Genomic DNA, 16871 nt, shown 5'->3' on the forward strand with positions numbered 1-16871 from the left:
TAAGTCCAAAGAAACCAGGGAAGGTTCACACCAGCACATTGTGACCACTCTCCTCCTTTAACCTGAACTCCATCCAAATGGAATGAGGAGCAAAGTACAATTTTCAATAAACTGTGGTGCTGACCGGTGCAACATTCCCTTGGCAATTGACCATCCTTAATCAGACTAATCCAGAGGCAATGCAAGTTTGGTTCAGTTGATGTTGCATGAGTTTTAGCATTGGCTACCTTGTTACTGATGGCGTGGGAGGAGTGTCTGCTGATGTCACCGCGGTTTGGTGTTATTCCACTCTCCACCAGTGACGGTTCCAGTTTGGCTGAGGCTAATTTCTCAATAGTTATTGTGAATCCACAACCCTGGCTCCAATGGAATGAGCTGGGGGAATCTTTCTACACCCCTGGTGTGTCTAATGGTCACCCTGCCTACACTGGTCATGTGGCTCTCAGCTCGGTAGGTGCACTGTAGAACTGCTTGGGCTCTGCGCACTGGAACTCCAGCTATTCTGACCGGCAACACTTTCTGGACGTGTGGTCGCCCAGGAGGCAAGCTGCACCCCGGAGCTTCACACGACACAACAACTGAGACTCTGGTGTTTTGCCGTACCCCTATTTCCCAGAGGATAATCACTTTCAAATCAACACTTCCGTTATGTTAAACAAGAGAAAATCTGCAGATGCTGGAAATCCGAGCAACACACACAAAATGCTGGAGGGACTCAGCTGGCCAGGCAGCATCTATGGAGAAGAGTAAACAGTTGATGTTTCCAGCAGAGACCCTTCATAAGGACGCACTTGATGAATGGTCTCTGCCCAAAACACTCTTCCGTAGATGCTGCCTGGCCTGCTGAGTTCCTCTAGCATTTTGTGTGTGTGTTGCTTCCTTTATGCTATTAATACCATTTTAAATGGTTGCTGCTTTCTTCTTTACTTAATGCTATTTAGTTATAGTTATTAGCTGTTATTATTTCCCAGAGGTACATAGCTAACTGATAAGCAAGGGGTGGGAAGTTGCTGTGGGTAGCTGGAGTTGATTAACATCAATTCATGGTCCTGTTGGACGGTAGAATAGCCTCAAAGTCGACAGTCTATTCCTGCCCCGAGTCCACGAGCTTCTGTGTACCAGCTGCCACTGCTGTGAGCCGGGGGCTCGGCAATCCAGATAAACTACAGCAGTAACTCTTCGTCCCCAGTCAGGCTTCTGGACCCAGCAATGAGCCCACTGTTGCTGACTTTGCTGGCTGAGGGAGTGGAGAAAGGTGAAAGAGCCTGTGGCACCATTTCATCCCCAGCAGCTGCATAACAGAAGACTCCCTGATCTACGGGCTGTTCCCGGGGACGCACGCAGAGACAAGCATCAAATCTGGGGCCGACCAAAGAGCATCTGATAGTCTACCAGCACATGGAGATGTCTGTGGCAGAATGCTGCCGACTGGCACATTCTCGGCTGCAGGATTACGTGCTAGACGCACTGAAACCACAATGTAGGGTTCTTCCACTGGAGAGGGAGGGGCTGGGTGGGGGAGAAAGCCCCTCAATTATTGTAGTAGATAGTGCAGCACCCTAGGGTGCCTCGTGAGTGGCTGCAGAACTGTTAATATGTATGAATGTAACCATGTGTGAAAAGAATGAAAAGGCATTGAACTGTTCATTCTTGTAAATTTTTTTATTACGAATAAAGTTTATTTTGTTTTAAAACTGAGCCCATCATTTCACATCGTCGCCGTCTACAGGTTTCTTTTTCAGATTTTCTGCATCTACAGAATTTCCCTACTGAGAAACGTGTGGTTTACACAGGGTAAATGCAGAGATCTCAGAAAAGAGGGCATTATGGGGGGAAATGGATGCACCCACTTGAGTCTGAGATGAAGAAGGATTTCTTTCCTTCAGTGCTGGTTGTGTGTTTTCAGAATTCCTTGCCACAGTCCTTGATGACATTTAAGGCTCAGGTTGAGAGATATCTGATCAGTGAGGAAATTGAGGGTTATTGTGAAAGGGTACACAAGGAACATGGATTCCAATATCGCTCCTACAATTCTGATTGAAAAGCTCCAGGACCTGGGCCTCCGTACCTCCCTCTGCAACGGGATCCACGCCTTCCTAACTAGAAGTTCACAGTCTGTGCAGGTTGGAAATAACATCTCTGTGCTGACAATCAACACTGGCACACCTCAAGGATGTGTGCTTAGCCCACTGCTCTACTTTCTCTCCACCTGTGCCTAACCTATGCGGCTAGGCACAGCCCAAATGCCATCTATAAACTTGCAGATGATACAACCATCGTTGGCAGAATATCAGATGGTGACGAGAGGGCATACAGGAGCGAGATATACCAGTTAGTTGAGTGGTATCTCAGCAGCAAGCTTGCACTCAAAATTAGTAAGACCAAAGAACTGACTGGGGATTTCAGAAAGGGTAAGACGAGGGAATACACAACTATCATCATAGAGGGATCAGAAGTGGAGAAAGTGAGCAGTTTCAAGTTCCTGGATGTCAGTATCTCTGAGGACCTAACCTGGACCCAATGTGTTGATGCAACTATGAAAAAGACAAGACAGTGGCTATATTTCGTTAGGAGTTTGAGGAGATTTGGCATGTTACCAAAAATCACTTGCAAATTTCTACAGATGTACTGTCGAGAGCATTTTAACTGACTGCATTACCGTCTGGTATGGGGGAGGGGGGGGGGGCTACTGCACAGAATTGAAGGAAACTGCAGAGAGTTGTGAAGTTAGCCAGCTCCATCATGGGCACTACCCTCCAGAGTATCCAGGTCATCTTCAGGGAGCGGTGCCTCAGAAAAGAGACGTCCATCATTAAGGACCCCCATTCAACGATTCAGGGAGTTTCTTCCCCTCTGCCATCTGATTTCTGATTGGACATTGAACCCATGAACACTATCTCACAATTTTTAATTTCCTAATTATTGCACTACCTATTTAACTATTTAATAAATATACTTACTGTAATTCACAGTTTTCCTTTTTCTCTCTATTACCATGTATTGCATTGTACCGTTAACAAATTTCATGACGTATGCAGGTGATAATAAATCTGATTCTGGATGGTGGATCAGCCATGACCCTTTTGTGCGGTGGAACAGGTTTGAGGGGCTGGGTAGCTTCCTGCTCCCCTTTCTTGAGCTCGTCTAGCAGGTTCCTTGATGGTACGGGGTTGCTGGTGCCCAGTGAATGCGAGCTGGCATCTTAGATCCACAGTTACCAAGCACAGGAATGTGACTATGTCAGCAAGAGACAAAAATCTGTGGGTATCATGGAAACCAGCTCAGGGATATCTCTGTTCCTCCGGTCAACTTACAAAAATAAAGTGGCATCAGTTGGATTGCATTCTGCCAATTAGCAGTCTACAAGCATTCCCTTTAACACAGCATTTCTCTGCTCTGAAACGGAAATTTCAGAGTATGACAGTATGACAGAGCTAAGGTGAGTGGGAGGACAGATGATTGGGAAATTTTTAAGGAACAACAGAACTTAACTAAAAAGGCAATACGGGGAGAAAAAATGAGGTACGAACGCAAGCTAGCCAGGAATATAAAGGAGGACAGCAAAAGCTTTTTTAGGTATGTGAAGAGAAAGAAGATAGTTAAGAACAATGTTGGGCCCTTGAAGAATGAATTGGGTGAAATTGTTATGGGAAACAGAGAAATGGCAGAAGAATTTAATAAGTACTTTAGATCTATCTTCACTAAGGAAGACACAAGCAATCTCCCAGATGTATGGATGGGCCAAGGACATTGGGTAACAGAGGAAATGAAACAGATTGACATTAGGAAGGAAACGGTGATGAGTAGACTGATGGGACTGAAGGCTGACAAATCCCCAGGTCCAGATGGTCTGCATCCTAGGGTACTAAAGGAGGTAGCCCTGGAAATTGCAGATGCATTGGTAATCATTTTCCAATGTTCCTTAGATTCAGGATCAGTTCCTGAGGATTGGAGAATGGCTAATGTTATCCCACTTTTTAAGAAAGGAGGGAGGGAGAAAACAGAGAACTATCGACCTGTCAGCCTAACATTAGTAGTGGGGAAGATGCTAGAGTCCATTATTAAAGATGAAATAGTGGCATATCTAGATAGCAATGATAGGATTGGGCCGAGCCAGCATGGATTTACCAAGGGTAAATCATGCTTGACTAATCTATTGGAGTTTTTCGAGGATGTAACCAGGAAGTTAGACAAGGGAGATTCAGTGGATGTAGTGTACCTCGATTTTCAGAAGGCATTTGATAAGGTCCCACATAGGAGATTGGTAGGTAAAATCAAAGCTCATGGCATTGGGGGGAAGACATTGACATGGATAGAAAACTGGTTGGCAGATAGAAAGCAAAGGGTAGCGGTGAATGGGTGTTTCTCGGAATGGCAGGTGGTGACTAGTGGGGTGCCACAGGGCTCGGTATTGGGACCACAGCTGTTTACGATTTACGTCAACGATTTAGATGAGGGCATTGAGAATAACATCAGCAAGTTTGCTGATGATACTAAGCTGGGTGGCAGTGTGACATGTGATGAGGGTGTTAGGAGAATTCAGGGTGACTTGGATAGGCTGGGTGAGTGGGCAGATACTTGGCAGATGACGTTTAATGTGAATAAGTGTGAGGTTATCCACTTTGGGAGTAAGAACAAGAAGGCAGATTATTATCTGAACAGTGTAAAGTTAGGTAAGGGAGAAATACAAAGAGATCTAGGAGTCCTTGTTCATCAGTCACTGAAGGTGAATGAGCAAGTGCAGCAGGCAGTGAAGAAGGCTAATGGAAAGTTGGCCTTTATTACAAAGGGAATTGAGTACAAGAGCAAGGAAATCCTCTTGCATTTGTACAGGGCCCTGGTGAGACCACACCTGGAGTATTGTGTACAGTTTTGGTCTCCAGGGTTAAGGAAGGACATCCTGGCTGTAGAGGAAGTGCAGCGTAGATTCACAAGGTTAATTCCTGGGATGTCTGGACTGTCTTACGCAGAGAGGTTAGAGAGACTGGGCTTGTACACGCTGGAATTAAGGAGATTGAGGGGGGATCTGATTGCAACACATAAGATTATTAAGGGATTGGACAAGATAGAGGCCAATTCTCTGGATTCTTTCAAGAAGGAGCTAGATAGGTATCTTATGGATAGGGGAATCAAGGGATATGGGGACAAGGCAGGAACCGGGTATTGATAGTAGATGATCAGCCATGATCTCAAAATGGTGGTGCAGGCTCGAAGGGCCGAATGGTCTACTTCTGCACCTATTGTCTATTGTCTAGCTCCCTTAATCTCTGATCATAAGGCAGCATGCTGGTAAATCTCCTCTATACCCTTTCCAATGCTTCCACATCCTTCCTATACTGAGGTGACCAGAACTGGATACAGTACTCCCAGTGTGGCCTAACCAGAGTTTTATAGAGCTGCATCATTACATCGCGACTCTTAAACTCTATCCCTCGACTTATGAAAGCTAACACCCCATAAGCTTTCTTAACTACCCTATCTACCTAAAGGCAACTTTCAGGGATCTGTGGACATGAATCCCCAGATCCCTCTGCTCCTCCACCCTACCAAGTATCCTGTCATTTACTTTGTACTCTGCCTTGGAGTTTGTCCTTCCAAAGTGTACCACCTCACACTTCTCTGGGTTGAACTCCATCTGCCTCTTCTCAGTCCACTTCTGTATCCTATCAATGTCTCTCTGCAATCTTCGACAATCCTCTACACTATCCACAACACCACCAACCTTTGTGTCATCTGCAAACTTGCCAACCCACCCTTCTACCCCCACATCCAGGTCGTTAATAAAAATCACGAAAAGTAGAGGTCCCAGAGGCAATCCTTGTGGGACACCACTAGTCACAACCCTCCGATCTGAATGTACTCCCTCCACCACGACCCTCTGCCTTCTGCAGGCAAGCTAATTCTGAATCCACCTGGCCAAACTTCCCTGGATCCCATGCCTTCTGACTTTCTGAATAATCCTACCATGTGGAACCTTGTCAAATGCCTTACTAAAATCCATGTAGATCACATCCACTGCACTACCCTCATCTATATGCCTGGTCACCTCCTCAAAGAACTCTATCAGGCTTGTTAGACACCATCTGCCCTTCACAAAGCCATGCTGACTGTCCCTGATCAGACCATGATTCTTTAAAGGTCCATAGATCTTATCTCTAAGAATCTTTTCCAACAGCTTTCCCACCACAGACGTAAGGCTCACTGGTCTATAGTTACCTGGACTATCCCTACTACCTTTTTTGAACAAGGGGACAACATTCGCCTCCCTCCATCATAATTCCATGTATGTGTCCAAGCTCTCAGTTCATCATCTTTGTTCCTGATGCTTCTTGCATTGAAGTACACATACTTTAGCCCTTCTGTCTTACTACTGTTACACCCTTTATTCTGCTTCCCTTTCCTCAAAGCCTCTCTATATGTTAGATCTGGCTTAATCCATGCATTTCTTCCACTGCTCTATTGCTCCGGGTCCCATCCCCCTTGCAAATTAGTTTAAGCCCTCCCAAACCTTGCTAGCAAACCTACCTGCAAGATATCACTCCCTTTTGAGTTCAGGTGCAACCCATCTATTCTGTACAGGTCCCACTTTCCCCAGAAGAGATCCCAATTGTCCAAAAATCTAAAACTCTGCCCCCTGCACCAGCTCCTCGGTCACGCATTCAACTGCCATCTCCTCCAATTCTTACCATCACTATCACGTAGTACTGGCAGCAATCCTGAGAATGCCACCCTTGAGGTCCTGTTCTTCAGCCTTCTGCCTAGTTCCCGAAACTCACACTTCAGGACCTCATCCCTCTTCCTGCCTATGTCGTTGGTACCAACATGTATCACGACTTCTGGTTGCTTTCCCTCTTGTACCAGGATGTCGTGCACCCGGTCAGAGACATCCCAGATCCTGGCACCTGGGAGGCAACAAACCATGCGGGTGTCCTTCTCACGTCCACAAATCTCCTGTCTGCTCCCCTGACTAGAGAGTCTCCAATGACGACAGCTCTCCTCTTCTCTGTCCCATCCTTCTGCACCACAGGGTCAGACTCAGTGCCACAGGCCCTGCCACCGTGGCCCACACCTTGTCGGTCATCCTCACCAACAGCATCCAGGACAGTAAACTTATTATTCAGGGGATTGGCTACAGGGGTGCTCTGCACTACCTGTCTACTCACCTTCGCTTTCCCCCCCTCGGACTGTCACCCAACGACCTGCTTCCGGCAGCCTAGGTGTGACTACCTCCCTGTAGCTCTCATCTGTGACTGCCTCATTCTCCCTTATGAGTCAAAGGTCATCCAGCTGCTGCTCCAGATTCCTCACACTGTCTTCCAGATCGCCCAGCCGCATGCACTTCTGGCAGATGTGACTCTGCGGGAGAGGGGAGCTCCCCCAAGCCTGCCACATCTCACAGGAGAGGCACATCACCATCTCAGGAGGCATTGTAAAGCCTAACTGGGCTCGCCCTCTGCCTCTTCTCGTCGAAGCCTCTTCTCGTCAAAGCCTCAAAGCTCCACTCCTTCACTGGCCCACTCACTCATGAGTGTACTGTACTACATGAGTCTATAATGGAATTTTTGATGCATAAAGCTAATTAATGTAATTACCTATATCTGAAATAGTGACCAATTATCATTGTACTTTGTTTCAGGGTTACCACATCTCAGATTTATCATCATTCCCTGTGTCCCCGGCCTTGTCTGTCCACACCACTTCTCACTACAGCACCACTGAAGATGAACTATACACAGAGGAAGGAGAGGCTGAGAAAGATCGTTCAAGTATCAAGCTGCAGTCCGAAATGGACTTCCTCCCCGATCTGAACAGAAGTATCATGGAATCCATTGCGGCATCAGCCAATACCAGCATCAGTAGCTCCAGAAGGTCCAGCAAGCCTATCGATGACAACACCTCTGCCCGCCCCACTGAAGCCACCAATTTTACAAATCCCAGCAGCTCGAGTAATCCCAATCCCACAAATCCTAATCCTACTAATCCCACCAAATTTGCTGATCCCAGCAGCCCAAGTAATCCCACCAACCCTGCCAATCCCACCAATCCCAGCAGCTCAAGTAAACCCACCAATCCCAGCAGCTCAGGCAACTCCACCAATCCCAGCAGCTCAGGCAACTCCATCAATCCCAGCAGCTCAAGTAATCCCATCAACCCTGCTGATCCCACCAATCCCAGCAGCTCAAGTAAACCCACCAATCCCAGCAGCTCAGGCAACTCCACCAATCCCAGCAGCTCAGGCAACTCCACCAATCCTAGCAGCTCAAGTAATCCCACCAATCCCAGTAGCTCGAGCAACTCCACCAATCCCAGCAGCTCAAGTAATCCCACCAATCCCAGTAGCTCGAGCAACTCCACCAATCCCAGCAGCTCAAGTAAACCCACCAATCCCAGCAGCTCAAGTAAACCCACCAATCCCAGTAGCTCGAGCAACTCCACCAATCCCAGCAGCTCAAGTAAACCCACCAATCCCAGCAGCTCAAGTAATCCCACTAATCCCAATAGCTCGAGCAAGTCAACCAAGCCTGGTGGGATCTGACGATCCTCGTATGCCAAGTAAGTCCAAAGAAACCAGGGAAGGTTCACACCAGCACATTGTGACCACTCTCCTCCTTTAACCTGAACTCCATCCAAATGGAATGAGGAGCAAAGTACAATTTTCAATAAACTGTGGTGCTGACCGGTGCAACATTCCCTTGGCAATTGACCATCCTTAATCAGACTAATCCAGAGGCAATGCAAGTTTGGTTCAGTTGATGTTGCATGAGTTTTAGCATTGGCTACCTTGTTACTGATGGCGTGGGAGGAGTGTCTGCTGATGTCACCGCGGTTTGGTGTAATTCCACTCTCCACCAGTGACGGTTCCAGTTTGGCTGAGGCTAATTTCTCAATAGTTATTGTGAATCCACAACCCTGGCTCCAATGGAATGAGCTGGGGGAATCTTTCTACACCCCTGGTGTGTCTAATGGTCACCCTGCCTACACTGGTCATGTGGCTCTCAGCTCGGTAGGTGCACTGTAGAACTGCTTGGGCTCTGCGCACTGGAACTCCAGCTATTCTGACCGGCAACACTTTCTGGACGTGTGGTCGCCCAGGAGGCAAGCTGCACCCCGGAGCTTCACACGACACAACAACTGAGACTCTGGTGTTTTGCCGTACCCCTATTTCCCAGAGGATAATCACTTTCAAATCAACACTTCCGTTACGTTAAACAAGAGAAAATCTGCAGATGCTGGAAATCCGAGCAACACACACAAAATGCTGGAGGGACTCAGCTGGCCAGGCAGCATCTATGGAGAAGAGTAAACAGTTGATGTTTCCAGCAGAGACCCTTCATAAGGACGCACTTGATGAATGGTCTCTGCCCAAAACACTCTTCCGTAGATGCTGCCTGGCCTGCTGAGTTCCTCTAGCATTTTGTGTGTGTGTTGCTTCCTTTATGCTATTAATACCATTTTAAATGGTTGCTGCTTTCTTCTTTACTTAATGCTATTTAGTTATAGTTATTAGCTGTTATTATTTCCCAGAGGTACATAGCTAACTGATAAGCAAGGGGTGGGAAGTTGCTGTGGGTAGCTGGAGTTGATTAACGTCAATTCATGGTCCTGTTGGACGGTAGAATAGCCTCAAAGTCGACAGTCTATTCCTGCCCCGAGTCCACGAGCTTCTGTGTACCAGCTGCCACTGCTGTGAGCCGGGGGCTCGGCAATCCAGATAAACTACAGCAGTAACTCTTCGTCCCCAGTCAGGCTTCTGGACCCAGCAATGAGCCCACCGTTGCTGACGTACCTCACCTCTTTGCTGGCTGAGGGAGTGGAGAAAGGTGAAAGAGCCTGTGGCGCCATTTCATCCCCAGCAGCTGCATAACAGAAGACTCCCTGATCTACAGGCTGTTCCCGGGGACGCACGCAGAGACAAGCATCAAATCTGGGGCCGACCAAAGAGCATCTGATAGTCTACCAGCACACGGAGATGTCCGTGGCAGAATGCTGCCGACTGGCACATTCTCGGCTGCAGGATTACGTGCTAGACGCACTGAAACCACAATGTAGGGTTCTTCCACTGGAGAGGGAGGGGCTGGGTGGGGGAGAAAGCCCCTCAATTATTGTAGTAGATAGTGCAGCACCCTAGGGTGCCTCGTGAGTGGCTGCAGAACTGTTAATATGTATGAATGTAACCATGTGTGAAAAGAATGAAAAGGCATTGAACTGTTTATTCTTGTAAATTTTTTTATTACGAATAAAGTTTATTTTGTTTTAAAACTGAGCCCATCATTTCACATCGTCGCCGTCTACAGGTTTCTTTTTCAGATTTTCTGCATCTACAGAATTTCCCTACTGAGAAACATGTGTGGTTTACACAGGGTAAATGCAGAGATCTCAGAAAAGAGGGCATTATGGGGGGAAATGGATGCACCCACTTGATTCTGAGATGAAGAAGGATTTCTTTCCTTCAGTGCTGGTTGTGTGTTTTCAGAATTCCTTGCCACAGTCCTTGATGACATTTAAGGCTCAGGTTGAGAGATATCTGATCAGTGAGGAAATTGAGGGTTATTGTGAAAGGGTACACAAGGAACATGGATTCCAATATCGCTCCTACAATTCTGATTGAAAAGCTCCAGGACCTGGGCCTCCGTACCTCTCTCTGCAACGGGATCCACGCCATCCTAACTAGAAGTTCACAGTCTGTGCAGGTTGGAAATAACATCTCTGTGCTGACGATCAACACTGGCACACCTCAAGGATGTGTACTTAGCCCACTGCTCTACTTTCTCTCCACCTGTGCCTAACCTACGCGGCTAGGCACAGCCCAAATGCCATCTATAAACTTGCAGATGATACAACCATCATTGGCAGAATATCAGATGGTGACGAGAGGGCATACAGGAGCGAGATATACCAGTTAGTTGAGTGGTATCTCAGCAGCAAGCTTGCACTCAAAATTAGTAAGACCAAAGAACTGACTGGGGATTTCAGAAAGGGTAAGACGAGGGAATACACAACTATCATCATAGAGGGATCAGAAGTGGAGAAAGTGAGCAGTTTCAAGTTCCTGGATGTCAGTATCTCTGAGGACCTAACCTGGACCCAATGTGTTGATGCAGCTATGAAAAAGACAAGACAGTGGCTATATTTCGTTAGGAGTTTGAGGAGATTTGGCATGTTACCAAAAATCACTTGCAAATTTCTACAGATGTACTGTCGAGAGCATTTTAACTGACTGCATTACCGTCTGGTATGGGGGAGGGGGGGCTACTGCACAGAATTGAAGGAAACTGCAGAGAGTTGTGAAGTTAGCCAGCTCCATCATGGGCACTACCCTCCAGAGTATCCAGGTCATCTTCAGGGAGCGGTGCCTCAGAAAAGAGACGACCATCATTAAGGACCCCCATTCAACGATTCAGGGAGTTTCTTCCCCTCTGCCATCTGATTTCTGATTGGACATTGAACCCATGAACACTATCTCACAATTTTTTATTTCCTAATTATTGCACTACCTATTTAACTATTTAATAAATATACTTACTGTAATTCACAGTTTTCCTTTTTCTCTCTATTACCATGTATTGCATTGTACCGTTAACAAATTTCATGACGTATGCTGGTGATAATAAATCTGATTCTGGATGGTGGATCAGCCATGACCCTTTTGTGCGGTGGAACAGGTTTGAGGGGCTGGGTAGCTTCCTGCTCCCCTTTCTTGAGCTTGTCTAGCAGGTTCCTTGATGGTACAGGGTTGCTGGTGCCCAGTGAATGCGAGCTGGCATCTTAGATCCACAGTTACCAAGCACAGGAATGTGACTATGTCAGCAAGAGACAAAAATCTGTGGGTATCATGGAAACCAGCTCAGGGATATCTCTGTTCCTCCGGTCAACTTACAAAAATAAAGTGGCATCAGTTGGATTGCATTCTGCCAATTAGCAGTCTACAAGCATTCCCTTTAACACAGCATTTCTCTGCTCTGAAACGGAAATTTCAGAGTATGACAGTATGACAGAGCTAAGGTGAGTGGGAGGACAGATGATTGGGAAATTTTTAAGGAACAACAGAACTTAACTAAAAAGGCAATACGGGGAGATAAAATGAGGTACGAACGCAAGCTAGCCAGGAATTTAAAGGAGGACAGCAAAAGCTTTTTTAGGTATGTGAAAGAAGATAGTTAAGAACAATGTTGGGCCCTTGAAAAATGAATTGGGTGAAATTGTTATGGGAAACAGAGAAATGGCAGAAGAATTTAATAAGTACTTTAGATCTATCTTCACTAAGGAAGACACAAGCAATCTCCCAGATGTATGGATGGGCCAAGGACATTGGGTAACAGAGGAAATGAAACAGATTGACATTAGGAAGGAAACGGTGATGAGTAGACTGATGGGACTGAAGGCTGACAAATCCCCAGGTCCAGATGGTCTGCATCCTAGGGTACTAAAGGAGGTAGCCCTGGAAATTGCAGATGCATTGGTAATCATTTTCCAATGTTCCTTAGATTCAGGATCAGTTCCTGAGGATTGGAGAATGGCTAATGTTATCCCACTTTTTAAGAAAGGAGGGAGGGAGAAAACAGAGAACTATCGACCTGTCAGCCTAACATTAGTAGTGGGGAAGATGCTAGAGTCCATTATTAAAGATGAAATAGTGGCATATCTAGATAGCAATGATAGGATTGGGCCGAGCCAGCATGGATTTACCAAGGGTAAATCATGCTTGACTAATCTATTGGAGTTTTTCGAGGATGTAACCAGGAAGTTAGACAAGGGAGATTCAGTGGATGTAGTGTACCTCGATTTTCAGAAGGCATTTGATAAGGTCCCACATAGGAGATTGGTAGGTAAAATCAAAGCTCATGGCATTGGGGGGAAGACATTGACATGGATAGAAAACTGGTTGGCAGATAGAAAGCAAAGGGTAGCGGTGAATGGGTGTTTCTCGGAATGGCAGGTGGTGACTAGTGGGGTGCCACAGGGCTCGGTATTGGGACCACAGCTGTTTACGATTTACGTCAACGATTTAGATGAGGGCATTGAGAATAACATCAGCAAGTTTGCTGATGATACTAAGCTGGGTGGCAGTGTGACATGTGATGAGGGTGTTAGGAGAATTCAGGGTGACTTGGATAGGCTGGGTGAGTGGGCAGATACTTGGCAGATGACGTTTAATGTGAATAAGTGTGAGGTTATCCACTTTGGGAGTAAGAACAAGAAGGCAGATTATTATCTGAACAGTGTAAAGTTAGGTAAGGGAGAAATACAAAGAGATCTAGGAGTCCTTGTTCATCAGTCACTGAAGGTGAATGAGCAAGTGCAGCAGGCAGTGAAGAAGGCTAATGGAAAGTTGGCCTTTATTACAAAGGGAATTGAGTACAAGAGCAAGGAAATCCTCTTGCACTTGTACAGGGCCCTGGTGAGACCACACCTGGAGTATTGTGTACAGTTTTGGTCTCCAGGGTTAAGGAAGGACATCCTGGCTGTAGAGGAAGTGCAGCGTAGATTCACAAGGTTAATTCCTGGGATGTCTGGACTGTCTTACGCAGAGAGGTTAGAGAGACTGGGCTTGTACACGCTGGAATTAAGGAGATTGAGGGGGGATCTGATTGCAACACATAAGATTATTAAGGGATTGGACAAGATAGAGGCCAATTCTCTGGATTCTTTCAAGAAGGAGCTAGATAGGTATCTTATGGATAGGGGAATCAAGAGATATGGGGACAAGGCAGGAACCGGGTATTGATAGTAGATGATCAGCCATGATCTCAAAATGGCGGTGCAGGCTCGAAGGGCCAAATGGTCTACTTCTGCACCTATTGTCTATTGTCTATTGAAATGTCAGATTGACAGTATCTCTGGGCGTTGTCACACAGTAGCTTCCTCACAGAGGAATACCTCCCTCAGGGAGTGTGGCAGGTCACAGATCTGCTGAATGAAATCTCCCTGCCTTGCTCAGGATCCAAAAGCCCCCAGTTTGGACCAAATCAGCAACCTCCTCGTTCTCAGCTGTAGTGATGGTTTGTACCACATTTGCCGTGTGTCATCTGTCATAATCTGTCACTGCCACGGAGCCTGGGCGCTCTTGCAGGTGGGCAGCTGAGAGAAGATGGTAATCACGAACGTGAGAATGCACACGTTCCAGCCATCCAGGGTTTCCTTGTAATTGTGTTTAATATCTCTTCCTTTTGCTTCAGTCTTGTCAGGTCTTGATCGAATCACAGTGCTCCCTGCTTAGTCCACGTTCTGGAGTAGAAGATTAGTGACTTAGTTAGATGTTGTTAAAGGAGCAGTTACTAATTTAGTTCTAGGTTACTGCTTTCCAGCCGCAGTGACGGCATTAGTTTTTAGTTGGTTGAGAGCTTTTAGTTAGCAGCCCTGTTGGCCTAGTGTTTATTATCTTCCTTTGTTCTTATTAAAGTCAAGTCATTTAACTATATACATGTATATAACATATATAACCTTATAATGTATACAGAAACAAGACGATGTTTCTCCAAACCAGGGTGTAAAGCATGGTATTACACATAACACACAATAACTTATGAAGGCAGGATAAAATCTACAGACGAATCATACACAAATAACAAACTAAAGTGTATTATTATTAAATATTGTGCAGTAAGGAACAGGTTAACCAGTGACACCTCGAATACGATGCGGCTGGGAGTTCAGAAGCCTAACGGCCTGAGGGAAGAAACTGTTTCTCATCCTGACCGTTCTTCATCTTACATTGGAGTCTCCTGCCTGGACGGATGGGCAGGATCATTAATAATACTAAGGGCCCTGTGTACGCAGCGCTCCTGATAAATGGTCCTGATGAATAGTAGGGAGAACCCTATGATCTTCTCAGCTGTCCTCACAGACCCTTGTAGGGATTTCTTGTCCGATGCTCGGCTGCTCCCGTTCCAGATGGAGATGCAACTCAATGGTGCTCCTGTAGAATGCAGTCAAGATGGAGGTCCGAGGAAGCCCTGCTTGCCTCAATCTCCTTGGGAAGTGGAGGCACTGCTGTGCCTTCTCGTTCAGGGTGTGCGACCAGGTTCAAAGATTCATTTTATTATCAAAGTAAGTATGCAGAATACAACTCCGAGATTATTAAAATGTAGCGCTGTTCATTCTGGGTCTATGTCTCCCTCTCTGCACTTGGGCCATCAATGAACTGCCAGTGGTTCAGAAGTCACAATAATTAAACAACATTTAAAGGTAGAACAGTAACTTCTGAGGAGAGGTAGACAGAACTATGAGGGGTGTAGGTGGGGGAAATGCAAGCAGACTTTTTGCACTGAGGTCGGGTGGGAGTACAACCAGATGTCATGGGTTAGGGGTGAAAGGTGAAAAGTTTAAGGGGAACATGAGGGGAAGCTTCTTCACTCAGAGGGTCATGAGAGTGTGCAACGAGCTGGCAGCACATGGTGCACGCCAGCTTGATTTCAATGTTTAAGGGGCATGGATGGTAGGGGGTATGGAGGGCATGCCAATGGAACTAGGCAGTTTAAATGGTTCAGCACTGACTAGATGGGCCAAACTGCCTGTTTCTGTGCTGTATTTTTCCATGACTCTAAACCAACACTTCTACATTAAAACAATGGTAATTATTACAAATTCCCTCTGTGAAGGCAGTTGTGGCAGCCACCAGGGGGAAGTGGTTAATATCCATGTATTTCCATGGGGAATTCTCAGAACAGAACTGAATCTGTATTCATACACACACACACTTAATCATGCTTAATTGTCCAGCCCTGATGAAGGGTCTCGGCCAGAAACATCAATTGTTTATTTCCCTCCGTAGATGCTGCCTGACCTGCTGAGTTCCTCTGACATTTTGTACTTGTTGCAGCATCTGCAGAATCTCTTGTGTTTTTGTCATTGTGCTAATTTCTACAGAGGGACAGTGGGGAGAGTTCAGCTAGTTGCTTTATGTCTGGTATGGGGAAGGGGCCACTACAAGTGATCAGAAAAAGCTGCAGGAACTTTAAACTCTGCCAGCTCCACCGTGGGCATCCAGGACACCTTCAAAAGGCGATGCCACAGAAAGGTAGTGTCCATTATTAAAGACCTACATCACCCAGGGTATACCCTCTTCTCATTGCTACCATCAATAAGGAGGTTCAGGAGCCCGAAGGCACACACTCAGGAACAGCTTCCGCTCTGCCACCAGATTTCTGAATGGACATTTCCTCAGTATTTTCTCTCTCTTTTTGCACGACTAATTTAATTTGTTTTATATATAATCTTATTGTAAAGTGCAGTTTTTATTACCGTGGACTGTCGCGCATTGGAACCGCAAAGCAACAAATTTCACGACATACGCCGGTGATGTGAAACCTGCTTCTGATTATTTTGTTGTTTATTTTACAGACGTTAAAGTTATGTATAATTTATGTATAACTTAAGAGAAGTTAAAATATTGGTTGAACCCGGGATCTGACGGTAACCACCACGATTCTAGCTGGGTGGACGAGACGGTGTGACCGAGGCAAAGGCTGAAACTGTTCAGCCTGTAGCCGGAGCGGACATGAATTGTACAAGTTTATTTAAGGTTGGGCGTGTCGGGGTAACCGGTGCATTGCACTGAGATCTCCGCATTAACTAGCCTCCGGCTGCAGCCGCGGATGCCGGAACCAGCGCGGCCGGCAGGGGGCAGCCGTGGGCGGCGGCCGGGTCCCACCTGGGCAGGTGACACTCGCACCTTCCTGAGGAAACGAAACCGAGAGAGAGAGGGCAGGGGCGGGACCGCCTGACGCCTCCCCAGCCTGCGGACCGAGTGCCGGAGCTTTCGATCGGAACGGCCCGAGTTCTCCAGGACGCGGCGAAGAACCCGAGGGAGGGGAGAGCACAAGGCAGGTAAGTGATGGAGGGGATTCCACTGTGGGGGCTAGCATGGAGCG

The 16871-nt window shown here is 46.5% G+C and overlaps 2 protein-coding genes across 5 annotated transcripts in view; both read left to right on the forward strand.

Moving 5' to 3' along the window:
* The first annotated feature begins 237 nt into the window (after positions 1-237).
* Positions 238-8726, forward strand: LOC140719198 (uncharacterized). Its single transcript, XM_073033637.1, has 2 exons — positions 238-450; positions 7637-8726. Exons 1-2 carry the CDS (start codon positions 238-240, stop codon positions 8534-8536), a joined length of 1113 nt encoding a protein of 370 aa, XP_072889738.1. The 3' UTR covers positions 8537-8726.
* A 7958-nt stretch (positions 8727-16684) lies between these two features.
* The window catches only part of LOC140719409 (circularly permutated Ras protein 1-like), a 70963-nt gene continuing 70776 nt past the window's right edge, over positions 16685-16871 (forward strand). For 3 of the 4 annotated variants that reach the window (XM_073034043.1, XM_073034048.1, XM_073034047.1), the window contains exon 1: positions 16685-16827. The gene's annotated coding sequence lies outside the window, so the exon portion shown is untranslated. The remainder of the gene's footprint in view (positions 16828-16871) is intronic. The other variant, XM_073034044.1, reaches the window with a different exon arrangement.

The sequence above is a fragment of the Hemitrygon akajei genome, chromosome 31, assembly GCF_048418815.1.
Source record: "Hemitrygon akajei chromosome 31, sHemAka1.3, whole genome shotgun sequence".
In the NCBI taxonomy this organism is placed as follows: domain Eukaryota; kingdom Metazoa; phylum Chordata; class Chondrichthyes; order Myliobatiformes; family Dasyatidae; genus Hemitrygon; species Hemitrygon akajei.

Bases quoted from the DNA above. Each gene is read 5' to 3' on its own strand.
- LOC140719198 (XM_073033637.1), top strand. From the start codon at position 238: ATGGCGTGGGAGGAGTGTCTGCTGATGTCACCGCGGTTTGGTGTTATT. The intron at 451-7,636 runs GTAGGTGCACTG...ACTTTGTTTCAG, and splicing joins GTCATGTGGCTCTCAGCTCG to GGTTACCACATCTCAGATTT.